Source organism: Clarias gariepinus, chromosome 22, assembly GCF_024256425.1.
Source record: "Clarias gariepinus isolate MV-2021 ecotype Netherlands chromosome 22, CGAR_prim_01v2, whole genome shotgun sequence".
Taxonomy (NCBI): Eukaryota; Metazoa; Chordata; class Actinopteri; order Siluriformes; family Clariidae; genus Clarias; species Clarias gariepinus.
Window position 1 is genome coordinate 15946105 of NC_071121.1, and position 15084 is coordinate 15961188.

At 36.3% G+C, this 15084-nt stretch overlaps 1 protein-coding gene across 1 annotated transcript in view; it reads right to left on the bottom strand.

The window, feature by feature from the left end:
- Window positions 1–15084, bottom strand: part of sycp2 (synaptonemal complex protein 2) — a 36205-nt gene that overhangs the window by 3157 nt on the left and 17964 nt on the right. The window contains exons 19-41 of the mRNA XM_053483392.1: window positions 14946–15046; window positions 13767–13833; window positions 13620–13671; window positions 13282–13373; window positions 12889–13133; window positions 12488–12606; window positions 12372–12408; window positions 12180–12259; window positions 12011–12053; window positions 11868–11911; window positions 11640–11688; window positions 9662–9821; window positions 8344–8408; window positions 8082–8246; window positions 7710–7986; window positions 7553–7614; window positions 7166–7460; window positions 6866–7080; window positions 5994–6224; window positions 5847–5895; window positions 5573–5734; window positions 5328–5378; window positions 1753–1910 (exon numbers count right to left, since the gene is read on the bottom strand). Of these exons, the coding sequence (XP_053339367.1) occupies window positions 1753–1910; window positions 5328–5378; window positions 5573–5734; window positions 5847–5895; window positions 5994–6224; window positions 6866–7080; window positions 7166–7460; window positions 7553–7614; window positions 7710–7986; window positions 8082–8246; window positions 8344–8408; window positions 9662–9821; window positions 11640–11688; window positions 11868–11911; window positions 12011–12053; window positions 12180–12259; window positions 12372–12408; window positions 12488–12606; window positions 12889–13133; window positions 13282–13373; window positions 13620–13671; window positions 13767–13833; window positions 14946–15046 (2819 nt within the window). The remainder of the gene's footprint in view (window positions 1–1752; window positions 1911–5327; window positions 5379–5572; window positions 5735–5846; window positions 5896–5993; window positions 6225–6865; window positions 7081–7165; window positions 7461–7552; window positions 7615–7709; window positions 7987–8081; window positions 8247–8343; window positions 8409–9661; window positions 9822–11639; window positions 11689–11867; window positions 11912–12010; window positions 12054–12179; window positions 12260–12371; window positions 12409–12487; window positions 12607–12888; window positions 13134–13281; window positions 13374–13619; window positions 13672–13766; window positions 13834–14945; window positions 15047–15084) is intronic.

A 15084-nucleotide genomic window follows, 5' to 3' on the forward strand; every position in this document is an offset into this window, starting at 1 on the left:
GGTGTTTTTCACAGTCGGTAGACAAGTCTCTTTAGTGTCCTGCGTTTTTAGAACTGTGACCTTAAATGCCTACTTGTTGTAAGCTGTTAAGGTCTTAACGACCATTCCACAGGTGCATATTAATTAATTGATTATGGTAAATTGAACATGCATGGAAAACATTGCTTTAACCCTTTACAATGAAGATCTGTAAAGTTATTTGAATTTTTACAACAGTATTGTTGAAATACACGGTCCTGAAAAAAGGGACGTTTTTTTTTGTTGATGAAAATCACTGTAGAATCAATTGTGTCCATCAGATATGCCGAAACATCTTATGCTCTTGTTAACCAGAAGTCAGTACAACTGCCGATGCAACGCATCTACAAATTAGTGTCTGACAAATTAGCCAGTGGTCTCATCATGCACTGTGGATTAAAAACCCTTAAAAATTTGCCACATAACTGTCCTTGTGATTCTTAAACTGAAGTACACTGGACTCATGGTGAAGGAAAAAGTATGTGCTCCGCTCCCTTTGACCTACTGTGTACAAATGAGCTATTCTGGGGGCAAGCGGCGAAGGGGGTAGGGTTGAAGAGAGAATGACAGATGATTTAACACCTGCTGATTACATATGGGAACTGCTAGAGGTTGAAGTAGTACCTATGTAGTCACTATAGTCAGCGTGTAGTTAAAGGAGTAAGGCTTGGTTGTTAGCTTGTTTTGTGTTTATGTATCTTGAACCCATTCACAGACATGCTAGGCTTGTGCATACTGGTTAAGGACCTTCTTTCAAAGAATGCTTGAACCCCAAGCTATAGAAAAGGATTTAATGCTGAAGCATATTTAATTGTGTGTGGCTTTGCAGACACAGTCAGCAATTTTGGTCGAGGTACAGTATGTCTATTATTTTTCTAATAATACCAGATATTTGCTGTGTGGTAACCAGCTTCAAAGCCAAGCAATGACGATTCATATCCTTGCCAGATTGGATGTGATTAGGTGTAGGTCTGTATAAATGCTCGTCTTGAGTTACAGTAAATATAGCTTCACATTCAGTGTACACTGAACTGATAGACTTTTGGTTTGGTGAAGACACAGCTGGCACCGTGCAGCCTATTAGTTCCATTATGTAAGGGATAGGGATGTTAATGACTAATCATTAAATCAATTAACTCTCACAAATAATCTACACACTTAAAATATATTAACCTACAATGTTTGTTTTGCATAATATCTCTACAAAGCTCAAATAACTAATAAATTGTATATCACAGAAGGTTGCACTAGCACTTCAGGCGATGAAGTCGCTTCAAATGAAATTATGAACTGAAGACAATAGCTTCAAACTTTTTATGCCGTTCTAGTGGGACTGACGCATAGAGTACAGGTATGAAGTGACAAAGTAGATATACTGAATCGTACATCCCAGTCCTTTCATGAATTAGTGGGAAATACCAACACAACGTGCACCAGATCATGTTAAACACTGCCAGTTAAAAGGGGTGAAAAATAACCTAATTTGGTGATTAAGATGATTAAAGTATAAAGTAAATTTCTCTTGTTATGATATATGATGTACAAGTTCAGCTATTACATTTAGCTATTACATTACATCAACTATTAATAAAGTTCTTTAAATCTTGAATCTTATATAGTTACTTTATGTTCACACATCAATGTCATATTACTATATATTCATATTGCTCATAATTTTATTTGTCTGGCAAAGCTGTTCCCCATTTACTGAATAATACTTTGGTCTTCACCTACCTCAAATTTTCTCTTTAACTCAGAGCTGAATTGGCGGCAGACATAGCCCATCTCCTGAGATGTGCTCACTTCAGAATGTACAAGATCCATATCTCCCTTCACACTGGCCTCCCAACAGCTCGACACCACTGTGGACCGCATTCTCATATCTTCAGTAACTAGTAATATGTCCATCAAAAATAAACAAACAACTTGTGAGAAATATATTTTAAGCACCTCCATTGCTAATGTTTAGCTTAAACAGCTTAACAAACACCACAGTAAAGCTGCTTTGTATACAGTGAGAGAAAGCATTCAGACACTTCTGATTTTGTTAATATACGTCCTCTTCATAAATCCATGTCTTTGTATTTTTAAATATAAAGAAATACTGTGTATGCCAATTAAAACAGCACCATGTATCATAAAAGATGTTACAATTTGCAACAAGCAGTAATCATGGTGAAGGTGAAGGAGCTTTATAGAGATAATATGATTAAACAAAGCTTAAAGGTAAAGTGCTACAAAGCCATTGCAAACATTACAGACATCCTTGAGAGTACACTGGGTATATATTCAGAAATATGCAGGCCCAAATTTCTTGAAACAAATCCTCAAACAGGTGCGCCTTACAAGCTTTCACAACATGCTTCAGATTAATAATAAGGAAGGGATACATCATCAAAGTAAACATAATGAAGTAATGTACTGGGACATACATTATAAACCTACGACTGCGTGGCCACTAGTTTGCTGACAACACTGTCGCGGTGGGCCTGATCACGAACAACGATGAGACGGCCTACATAGAGGAGATTCGGAATCTGGAGAACTTGTACCAGAGGAACAATCTCCTCCTGAACGTCAGCAAGACAAAGGAGCTGATAGTGGTCTTTAGTGCAAAGCAGGAGAAGAACTACAGCAATCAACAGGAGCCCATTGGAGAGAGTGGACAGCTTCAGATACCTCAGTGTTCACATCATGCAGGGCCTGTCATGGTCCTGTCACATCAACACCGTGGTGAAAAAGCCCCGACAGCGTGTCTACCACCTCAGACGCTTGAGAGACTTCAGACTGCCCTCTAAGGTGCTCAGGAATTTCTACTCCTGCACCATAGAGAGCATCCTGATGGGAAACATCACGACCTGGTTTGGAAACAGCACCATAAAGGACAGACGTGCCCTACAGAGGGTGGTGCGATCAGCTGAGCGCATCTTTCGCACCAAGCTCCCTGACCTGCACTCAATCTACAACAAGCGGACCTCAGCCATCCCAACAATGGACTGTTCCCTCTGTTGCAGTCTGGGAAGCGATTCTGCTCCCTGAAGGCCAACACAGAGAGACTGAGGAGGAGCTTCTTCCTGCAGGCGATAAGGTCTCTCAACCACAACACAACACATGACTAATACCACCTTTTTAACATCCAACATTGACTGGGCATTCATGGCCACTATGGATAAATTCATGCACACTTGCACTACATATTTATATTTTCATTTCTGGACCATTGCACAAGACACTTTAATAAGACACTTTAATAAGTCACTTTTTATGCATATTTGCACACCCCTAGTCATTGCTAAACTTTTACAAATTTTAATTTTTTCTTCTAGATTTCAATATTTTGCTATATTTTTATTATGTCCTTATTTGTACAGTACATTTTACTAGATTTATATAACTACATTTATTTTCCATCATATTTCTCCTTTTTATTCATATTTATTTCTTACAGTATTTATAAGCTTTTATTTTTTCCCTGGCTGTCGTATAAGCATTTTACTGCACATCGTATTGTGTATGACTGTGTATGTGACAAATAAAATTTGAATTTTGAATTAAACTAGTGGAGATTTTATTCTCATCTGCCAAAAAAATCTCATCCCTAAACACATGGCCAAAACCCCCCCGAAAAAATTTAATTGACTTTAAAATGATCTAAATTTATAAAGGATTACAAAGAAAAAGGTCATCAGAATGACCCTTGTTCTCTGGGGAGCTAAAGATGATTTGCCAAAAGTAATGAGCCAAAATTAAATCACAATGCTGCATAAAGCTAATAATCACTTCTTACCAGAGATGTCTCAGTGCTGTAGTTGCCAAGTTTTTAATGTTGTTAATTTGTTCTAATATTTTTTTCTACCAATTTCATTAATGTATCCTTGGTAATGCTTATGAATAAATTTTTAACAAATATTATTAAGCAAAAGGTCAGTTCTAAGTGTACACTAATTAGCTATTACAAGAAAAAAACTGTCAACCTATCAAAGCATGGACTCCGCAAGGCCTCTAAAGGTGTGCTGCTGTATCTGGTGCCAAGTCTAACAGCAAATCTTTTAAGTCCTGAGGTGGGGCTTCGATAGATAAGACTTGTTTTCCTAGGACATCCCACAGATTCTCTATTGGACTGAGATCTGATAAATCTGAAAACAATGTCAACACTTCAAACATTTTCTCATATTCCTCAAACCATACCTAAACATTTTTTGTAGTGTGGTAGAACGCAATATCCTACCGAAATAGGCCACTGCCAATAGGTAAAATACTGTTGTCACAAAGGGGTGTACTTGGTCTGCAACAATGATTAAGTCGGTGATGTGCCTCAAAGTAGCATAAATGCAAGGACTAAAAGCATAAATGAGAACACTGCCCAGATCTTACACTGCCTCTCCCTGTATCCCTGTGATTGACCCCATGACCCTGTCATTGATTTTCCTTTCTTGGACCACTTCTAATAAAAATTAACCACAGCATAAAAGCGACCTGATGTTTTGGACATGCGCAGCAATCACATTTTAGCTCTTTGACTTAAATTCACTCAGATGCTTTCTGCATGGCAATTTTTCCTTTTTAAAATACATCAACTTTGAGATTTGACTGTTCAATTGCTGGCTAACATACTCCATGTCGACAGATGCCATTGCAATGGGATAGGCAAATGGTTTTTATGTCACCTGTCAGTGTTATTAATGTTATGGCCAATCAGTGTATATATAAGTTAACGTGTGTGACTTTGAAGTGGCTATATGCACTAAAAGTATATTGAATAACAATACACTGCACATTCTCATATGCTTTAAAGTACCCCCAAAATTAGTAGTATTTTTTAACAACCTTAATCTATGTAAAACATTTGTTTATTCATGTACCACTTATCCAGTATACAGGGTCGGGGGCCTGGAGCTTATCCCAGGAGACTTAGGGCACAAGGTGTGGTACAACCTGGACAGGGTGCCAATAGATCGTAGGGCACACACACACTCTGGACAATCTGGATAGCCAATTAACGTAAACTACCTGTCTTTGGCCTGTGGTAGGAAACCAAAGTACCCAAAGGAAACCCACCAAGCAAAGGGTTCTGACAAACTGTTGGAGTCTGTGAACCAGTGCGTTCATAATTTATTGTTATTAAAATATCAAACAATAGCTTTAAGAAAATATTGTCTATTGTTCCGGAATGATAGCCAAAAACCTTTTTATATTTTTTTTACATTAATGTGTCACTTATACTGTAAAATTGCACCAGGGCTTCAACTTTGTAGATTATGTTTACACATACTGTACGTCTGGGTTTATGTTTACACATACGCCCTTACCTGGTTCCTTCTCCTCTGCAATGCTGCCAACTTGTATGGGTTGTTTAGAGCCTATACCGCAAAAAAGTTTTGTTTTTATTATATTTCTTTCATAATCTGTGTTGTTACAATTCCTTTATGTTGTCATTAATTGTGAAGAGAACAGAGTTAATTGCACCAAAGTTTCTCTGCCAAATGTTGTACATGTTTTTTTTTTATACATACATTTTTTTTATAATGTTCACAAAACTAACAGCAACATTAACCTTTTTTCGTGGTATTAGGTTTAAACAACTTTCTTGGCTTCATTCTAACAGCGAGTTCACTGGGCCCAGTTTTAGTTGTCTTGTCTTCATCTTCACTTTCATCTCCTTCAGACAGACTTGTGCAACTGCATGAGCTGTGCCAAGAGCGAGTGGTTGCTGGACCTGATATTGCAGTGGATCAAATGTTAAAATTTCAAAACGTATTTTTTTTTTTTAAATAAAATAAAATAAAAAGAGAGAGAGCAAGAGAGAGAGAGAGAGAGATTGAGATTACCTGATTCTGCCTTTTCAACACTGCCTCCCTGATCAGATTCAGGTGTTTTCTGTGAAAAGTGATTTACTCTTAAAAAGACCATTTCCAAATGCATAAGCATAATCAAATATGTAGCCAAGCTTGGCACAAAACAATTAACCTCTCTACCTCAAGTTCAGTGCAGATTACAGACATATTTTTCACAGATGTGTGTGATGATTGGCTTAATGTCATCAAAGAGATAGAATCTTTGTCAAACGATGCCTGAAGGGCACCTTGACTGGTGCTGTTTAGAAAGCCCTTAAGTTCTTCTTCTAGAGCTGGAGAGTTGAGCAGGGAAGAACTTTTCTCCCTACCAGTAGAGGCAATAAGCGGGGGAACAAATGGCTGCCTAGAACTCTAAAACAGAAGAGTGAGATAAGGCAGGAGCTACATTATAAAAAAAACATTTCAGCAATTTATCAATATTATGCCAAAATAAGTTGAGATTAATATTTGGTGCAGGTATGACTCAGAAGAACTGACAATATAATTTGACAATAAAACATGCTGATAAATCCAATCCATTTTCTCTAAAAGAAATTACTGGTAAGTAAACAACAAACATGATTTGTATCAATATGAATATTTAAATCAGGCAGCCATGTTACTACAATATAGTCATACAGCTAATACGAATAAAAAACTTGTATAACAAAATGCATAGGTATATATTTTACAACATAAACTGTCTGGAAAAGGAAGTTACACACAAATGTTTCATTAAAGCACCTTTAGCTTAAGTTGTGGTAAATGTTTTGACAATCTTATGCAAAGTCACAAGATTTATTTTTATCCAGTGCTGCAGTACCTTGTATTAATGACAGGAGAGTCAAAGCACTCCAACACATCCCAATGCTTGTACAGAGGTTATGCATTACTACATCATTAGCAGGTTTTGCTATTTGTTAAGTAAACAGTGCATTAACAATGTTGGAGAGTATTTCTTCAACTTTTGACATTTTTAAGTTATTTGCAGCCCTACTTCTTGCCAGATGTACCTCTTGAGCAGTCTGCCTCTGAAGAACTGGGGTTACAAAAGAGTGAGGAAAACATGAGGCACTATCCAGTCCTCCTGGAGTCCTATAGAAAGAAGATGCTTGGATCCCTCTGAGATGACTAGGCAACCCCAAAGGAGGGGCACCAACAGGAGAGATGCACAAAGGTTGGGGTGGTGTTGAAGGAGATTGAAGTACAGATGCATTCGTCTCTGCAGCTAAAGGGAAATAACTCATACCTTAAACATTAAATAGTATCAAACATTTTTAGGATATAAAGTAAATGAAAAGTTAATTTCGTACATCTCATCTTCTCAATGGAGAATGGCGAACAGTAGAAATCTGTGCGTTTGGAAGCCCAACTTTGTTTTGTCGATGTGGAAGAAAGCACTTTCTTCTTGTTTAGTGACTGTTTAAAACCCAAGACTTCACTGACCTCTTTCTTCTCCATTAGCTTGCTACCCATTACTGAATGGGTACTGTATTTTCCTGGTTGTTTATTCTCCTTATCAGTTTGGTCCGAATGGATATCTTTATTTCGTTCTTGTACTATGCCTTGGACAGAGGAAGACTGAAGCACCTGAGGTGTCTGTGGTTGCTAAATTTCAGAAGAGTTTAAAATGAGCTAAAAAATTATATAAGGAAACACATAATGTTTAGATTTTTTAAAATGAAAGTAAATGTCACTACCTTACACAGAGGAACCACTGGACCAAGAGCTGATCTCAGTATGGCTGTACTTGTTATTGCCGCTAATGCCAGACAAATATTAATATATTTAATAGAAATAAAAAGGCAAGGCTTGTATGGGGTCAGCTTTTACAGTAAAAAAATATCTTACATTTACCTGTGTTAGAGGGAAGAGAAGGGGCATGAGAAGAAGGAGGTTTAGGGGGAAACACACTTTCCTGTCCTTTGGTTGACCCCAGAACTGTTGTAATTATCTCCTTATGTGTTGATTTTTCATGGTTAGAAAATTCTTTTTCCTGTTCTTCATTTAAAGATTTAGGGACTGTCCTTGACCTGAGTTTACAGTTTTTTTTGATAGGTGGTTCAACTGTAGCAGCCCTGTTCTGAACTGAAGCCATCCTCTGAGACTTTTCTGTTTGTTTGGCGATAAACTTCTGTTTAATGAGAGAAGAGTTCAATGTGTCACTAAGTAGTAAACACACAAAGGATTACAATTGCTATTATTTATAGAGAATTGACAGAATCCTGCCTTTGCTGGAGGTGGTTCATTGGTTTCTGACTCACTCTGAGAGTCAGACAAATCTCTGTAGGATTTGTTAAAAACTGTGGCTCTTCGGGGTCTGTCTGTGGGTTTTGGGCTAGCAACATCCTTGCTTGTCTTACGCTTTTCTTCAACCACCTTTTTCTGCCTTTTCTGAATTTAAACCCAGTATAGTCCAGCATTAAAAGACATGTGAATAGAAATGTGAAAATCATGACACAACTTTCTTCAGATATATACATTCACTTACCCTCTTCATTTTAGACAACGCTTTTGCCGACTTTGTTGAGGGAATGTCCATTTTTGAAGTTTCAACTAAAATAACAGGAAGAATTATATTTACACCTTTTTCCTATTAATAAGAGAATGGTACACTAATGAAACAGTACTAATTGAGTACTTTTGTACTAATTGAATATCTAGAGATTTTTGTCTTAAATAGATGTTTTTGGATTGTTATCTTTTAAATACTTAACATAAAACAATTCTTACAAAATCTCATTAAAATTGTAAGTAAAACTAATTAGCAATTTAACATATAATTAGTATTTAGAGAATTGCAGAGAAATATGTACTGTAAATTGTGCAATTTACAAGTCCCAGGTATCACTGGACAATAAAATGATCTTGTGTGATAAAATTGATGACATATAATAATCTTTAGATATTTTAACTTAATATAGATAAATCGAACAGCTTGTCATGCAGCAGACATATTCAAATGACAAAAGTCAGTTTTTAGCATGCACGTTAAAATACCTGCCCATTTCCTACCCCAACACACTGTCCGAGCTACAGAGGAAGAAAATTCCTTTGCAAAGGGGAGTTAAAAAAAAAAAAAAAAAAAAAAAAAGAAAAGAAAAAAAAGTGGAACCCATGAGAGGAACAAAAGCCACACAAAAAGTCAATTTGCACCATCCTCCATATCTGAGAAAATGGGTGACAAAAAAGGCACCACAATATCGTTTTTGTGAAAGTGGTTTGAATATCTTAAATAGACAAAGCTCAGAATAAGACACCATGTAGCCAGTTGTCAGAGAGTGTTAAAGCCATAGATAATTTTATATATTCATTTAACTAAATGAGAAAACAGTAACAATATTACATCATCACACGATACATACACCACAAAGTCTACATTAGTGAGTGTAATAAACTCAGGTGCCATCACAGGATAACCAGGATTTATACAAAGGAGGATTACGCCTACGATTTTTTTCTTAGAAATAACCTGAATTCAAAAATGTGAATGTTTTTCTGTGTAAATTATCCTGATTTACAATAAAAATTTGTTCATCTCCAGTTTGAGAGGTACAGCCTGTTATTTAAAATAGGATTTGTACTAGAGGTGGAGAGGTAAAAGTTTTGTTAAGGTCGCAAAATTAATTGTAAAATAAAACAAATCACAACAAAAATAGTTGTTGTAATAAATGTTTAAAAAGTAAAAAAAAAAATTGATATGGTGAAAAATTAACATAAATAAGAAATTATAACAAAAAATTTACATAATGTAGTTTAGGACTTTCTCCAGAACAAACAAGAATAGCATGGCTGTAGGAAAGACATACATGTGATGTTTGAAGGAGGATGAGTGGATTTAACCGGCTTTCTTGTGTAGTCCGCCAATTTAGGCTTAGGTCTCCTGTTGGCTGAGTTAAGCCAGCTAGTTTCAGTCATGTCGGTATCAGTGTCACTGAACAGATGCTTCTTCACATGACGACCTGCAAGCTATACATACACACAAACAAATATAAACTAAAAGCACAAAAATGTGAAACACTGCAATATGTGGACAGAAAAAGAAAAAACTAGGCTTGCAAGTTTTTGCTATATAAAAAAAAAGATAAGTATGAGAGGATGGATCATAATTTTAACTTTCAGTTCATGATATTTACATCTAGATGTAAATCCACCCATTTCTATTTGATTAAAAAGATTGGAATATGTGACTACCAGGCGTTTCTTGTTGCCCAACTTTGCCCTGTTAGAATAATTGTTTAAATAATTAATAGCTCTAAGTGTCTGCTCTTTGTTTGAGCCCTGGATTTTACATGTGAAAACTGCATTTGTTGTTTACAAAAAAAGGATAAATAACCACGAACACGACAGAACTCCCTATGGGAGAAAAGCAAATCCAGAAAAAATAAAAAATAAAATGCAAATCCAGATTGTGCCATTTTAGCCAAGAATGATGCGGATTATGCTACAGACAACATTAGCAAACCATGATGTCAATTATTTTCTGCAGTGCATCAGTACACACTTGGAATTTAAATTTCGTGCAGCAGACTAAACATCCATTAAAGAAAACAACACCCAGCCAGGTATACTCTACATGTGGAAAACAATGATAGGTGTGCAGACCTCTATAAAAGCAGATGTTTGGGCATTTTGCTGGTCTAGGACATTCAGGTGTGTGTTACCACAGTGCCAAAAGGTAAAGATATAAGCTATGTTCTTAGATAACCAACAGTTGATGCACATCTGGAAAAAAGTTAAAAAATAATTTCCAAAGATTTAGAAGTTCAGCATTCTGCACAGAGAAAGATTTTTTACAAGTGGAAAGCATTCAAGACAGTCGCCAATCTTCTCAAAACATTCACCCCAAGATCAGACCGTGCAGTGCGCAAAGAAATACAAGCGCTACATTTCAGGCATCACTAAGCATGTTAAATTTTGAAGTCCATGACAGCACAATTAGAAGATGACTTGGAAGGGTTGCCAAGAGAAACTCTTCTGTCTAAAAGGAACATGAAAGCTTGACTGACAAAACTGCATCTGAACAAGCCACAAGGCTTCTGGAACAATGTTTTATAGACAAACGGGACCAAAGTGGAGTTGTTTGTCCCTAATGGGCAGTGCCATGTTTGGAAAAAAATTTATTAAAAGTATTTCAGCTAAAAAAAACTCATACCCCCTGTCAAGCACAGCGGAGTAAGGGTGATGATTTGGGCTTGTTTTTGCAGCCACAGGACCTTACAATCATTTAATCATGCACAAACTCCTCTGTATACCAGAGTGTTCTAAGGCAGCTTCTGGGCCTGGCAGGCTCCTACAGACCACAACATAACTGAAGGAGCCATGCAACCTGGATTTCAATAAAGTTAAAGTGGTTGTGTGTGGAGGTCCACTAGGTGTATAATTTAAAAAAGTGTTTTCCCCACATACTTTTACTGTCACCAAAGATATTAGGAATACATGTAAATATAATAAAAGGAAAGCTAAAATCTCAATCCATCATCTCATTCATCCTTAATTTAATAATGTGAACAGTGTATGGCAAAACCAGCAGTACTAGCCTTACATTTACATTTAGGTATTTGGCAGACGCTCTTATCCAGAGCGACTTACATTTTTTTTTATCTCATTATACATCTGAGCAGTTGAGGGTTAAGGGCCTTGCTCAAGGGCCCAACAGTGGCAACTTGGTGGTTGTGGGGTTTGAACCTGGGATCTTCCGAACCGTAGTCCAATGCCTTAACCACTGAGCTACCCCTGGCCCCTAGCTTTGCAGTACTTAGCAAATTGTTTTAATAATTCTCTGACCTTGACAGGAAGACACTTCTTAGAGGTGCTGGAAAGAGTGAGGGAACTGCTAAATACATACATTGAAGTAAAAAAAAAAAAAAGAAAAGAAAAAAAAGAGGCAAATTAATTCACTATGCAGTTGTAAATATGAAATTTTCAATAAATATTCTACTGTATATATCCATTCCTCTTTAAAAAGAATATGCTCACAACAAAGCTTGACTTAGAAACCAGAGGATTAACTACCTGCTGTTCATTCCAGACATTTCAGAGGACTTCCTACTTTTTTTCTAGGAAGCAACAGAATCAAGACCACACGAACCACATAAAACCATGCTGCACAATGTATTAAACAGTACACAGGTAATTAAAATAATCAAGGCATTTACCTTACTGAGTTCTGGAGCATCTAGACCAAATGCATATACGTCCCTAACAAAAACAGTCACAAATAAATCAGTTGAGAAAAACAACACAGATAGATAATGAATTATTATAGCATTTGAAAATATTTAATACTCATAACTTATTTCCCAAGATTTAATTTTAAATATATACTTATTCTGATTTGATGCTCCCTTAGACTCATATGCTGATGATGGCTTTAAAAGGTCATGTGTATGAGCAGAAATCCTGGCCTGAAACAACAAAAATATGCTGCAGTAGTAAGTATATATACAATATAAAGAAAAGCCTCAAAAAAAGACCATCAAGACAAACCAGAACAACTTACAACTAAAAAAAACTTACAACTGAACTTGGACACCAGCTCTTGTTGAAAGAGTATCTACCAAATAAAACAGAAACAAAATAAATAAGTCACAGACAGATAAAAGTAAACAAACAATATAATGGTTCCATTTTACCTGTTAGTTGGTACAGTGTTAAACCAGGAAACCTGCTCCTGTGCTACTGTTCTAAAGCCAGTCTGATTGTAATGGTTTTTGATTTGCTTCACCATGCTTTCGGCTGCTTTCTTTGTCTTCTAAAGAAAAATAAAATGGTAAAAAGCAAATACAGTTATTTCAATTATTAAATCTCATATCCAAGCAGACATACTTATCCCCTCCATTCTGGAGAATGTCATGATGGTAAATTTTTGTGTGTACATAGGTAAATTAAAAACACTGTTTTATATTATATTTCAAAACAACAGTAACCTTAGCAAAGTCATAACTAATTATTTTAAAACTTAATAAATTTACAAAAAGCATTAGACCTATATTCTGTTCTGATTTATTACCCCAAAACACTGCAAATTTCTCACCGTATTGTTGCTTCTGTCAGCCCCACTGCCCTTAGCCCATCCACTCTGTTCAGTTGGGGTTGGTCCCTGTGGCTTTTTCACAAGTCCAGTCTCTTTTTCAGCAGCTCTAATCTCTGGGGGGTTTTGCTCTTGCTGCTCACGCTCTCTCAGCACCTGCTCCAGTCTTTGAGTTAGCTGAGCATGTAGCTCTTTGTGGCTCAGTCCACCAGAGCTCCTCTGGGCTGGCAGTGACTGCTGTGGTGGCTCTGGAGACAGATGCAAAGCATGAAACAATGTGCGGCATGACTACTGAACAGCCTTTGACACTGTAAACCCAAGCAGAGTGTTCCGGAACTGATACTAAACTAATGAGTATTTGAGCTAAACTTTTCTGTCTCAAGCACCCACTGTCACCTGATTTGGACTGATGTGAAGGATGTTGACATGGAAATAATGAACCAGACACAGAAACTCTCTTCCTGTTAAGGCAGCTAGGACTTGAAAATCTGGCAACAGAGTAAAACATAAAATCAATATTAACAGGTACTAGTGGTGTTATCAGTGGCAGAGTACAGCAACGCAAATAAAAAATGCCTTACAATTTCAAATGTACATTAAAGAAATTTAGATTTCTCAGCTCAAAAAGTCTAGTAAATTTTATACACAGTAATGAAATTAACTAACTAACTAACTAAATAAATAAATAAATAAACAAATACACAAAAAACATCAATCAAATAAATAAAACTTACATAGAGGTTTCCCTCCACACAGCTGGCTGAGTGTCTAGAACTATGCTGTTATCTTTTATAAAGAAAAAACAAAACATGTATATAAATTATGCTACAAAGTATTAGACATAAGGAATCCTTAACATTGAACAGACAGCATAACTATACCCAAAGGCTCTTCTTGGGGCTCTTGGTCAGTCTGCACCATTTCCAAAACTTTCTCTACAGGAATATGCTATAAAGACAGTATGTCATGTTAAAAACTTGATTGAACGAGAGAACCAAGCAATAATGTAGTGAACATACAGCCAAGTTCATCAGTATTCGCAAACTAAAATTTATTTATATTTTAGTTGACTACTGAATTATTTATGAGTTAAAATTAAATATTGAATATGAACTAAACATTCTGTCTTTCAGTTTTGAGGGAATTTGCATCAAAGTCTATTAAATAAAGTTAGGATTAAACCACATTTGTGCATTCCTCCCTTTTTTAAGGTCCCCAAAATGTTGTTTTTTTTTATAACTGGCTGCTTAGCTGTTCCATAAGCATGTTTTTACCTCACTAATTACTCACAAGTGACAAACAAATAAAAGGTCTAAACTTGATTCTGGCATTAGCATTTGGAATTCTCAATATGGAGTCCAAAGGGCTGTCACAGCCAGTGAACAAGCCATCATTAAGCTGAAATATCAAAAAGTCCATTCCAGTCCAATTGGATTCAGTGGCAGTTCAGTGTACCAAAAAGAAGAGAGAGCATCTGTTAGCTAAAGCCCACATTCAAAAACAGTATGGTAACATTAGCAGATGTAATTTCTTGCTGAAACACTATATCATCTTAAAAAACACTTTTTCACCTTATTAAATGCCTTTAAATCATTTCAAATTGCCTCTAAACTCTCCTTGCTGTGTTTTGACCCTTCATTACTGCTAGCTGACGTGAGTTCCAAAGAGGGTTTACCGGAAGATATAAACCCCCTTTATGATGAGGGCTTCTCTTGATTTTGTTTTGATCTTGCCAAACACCTGTCATACTATTTTGGGACAACATTTTACACATAACAGACGAAACACAGATCAACTTGAACTTGAGATCTTTGACGGGAAGGGAATTTTATGAAGAGGGGTAAGAACTCTGAAAGAAATCCAAAACTTTTCTGGACCACATTTCTGTAAAGCTGCTTTGTAACAAGATTTATTGTTTATAACACTATACAAATAAAATTTTATTTACCTATGCTCCTATATACTGTGGTAGCATCTATCCGTCTACTGTGGTAGGAGGCTAAAATAACTAACATTGCCAATGTCCAAATATCTATATACCAAGCTTTACTCTTACTTACTCGGCGGTATTTTTCCGTCACTTGTTGACCTTCCCGGCCGTGTTTTATATCTGGGCCCACCATCTCTAGAGCAGGTTTCATCTTTGACTTCCCTGAAGCGGCTATTGTAAAACATCACAGGAGACAAACAGTAAAAAGA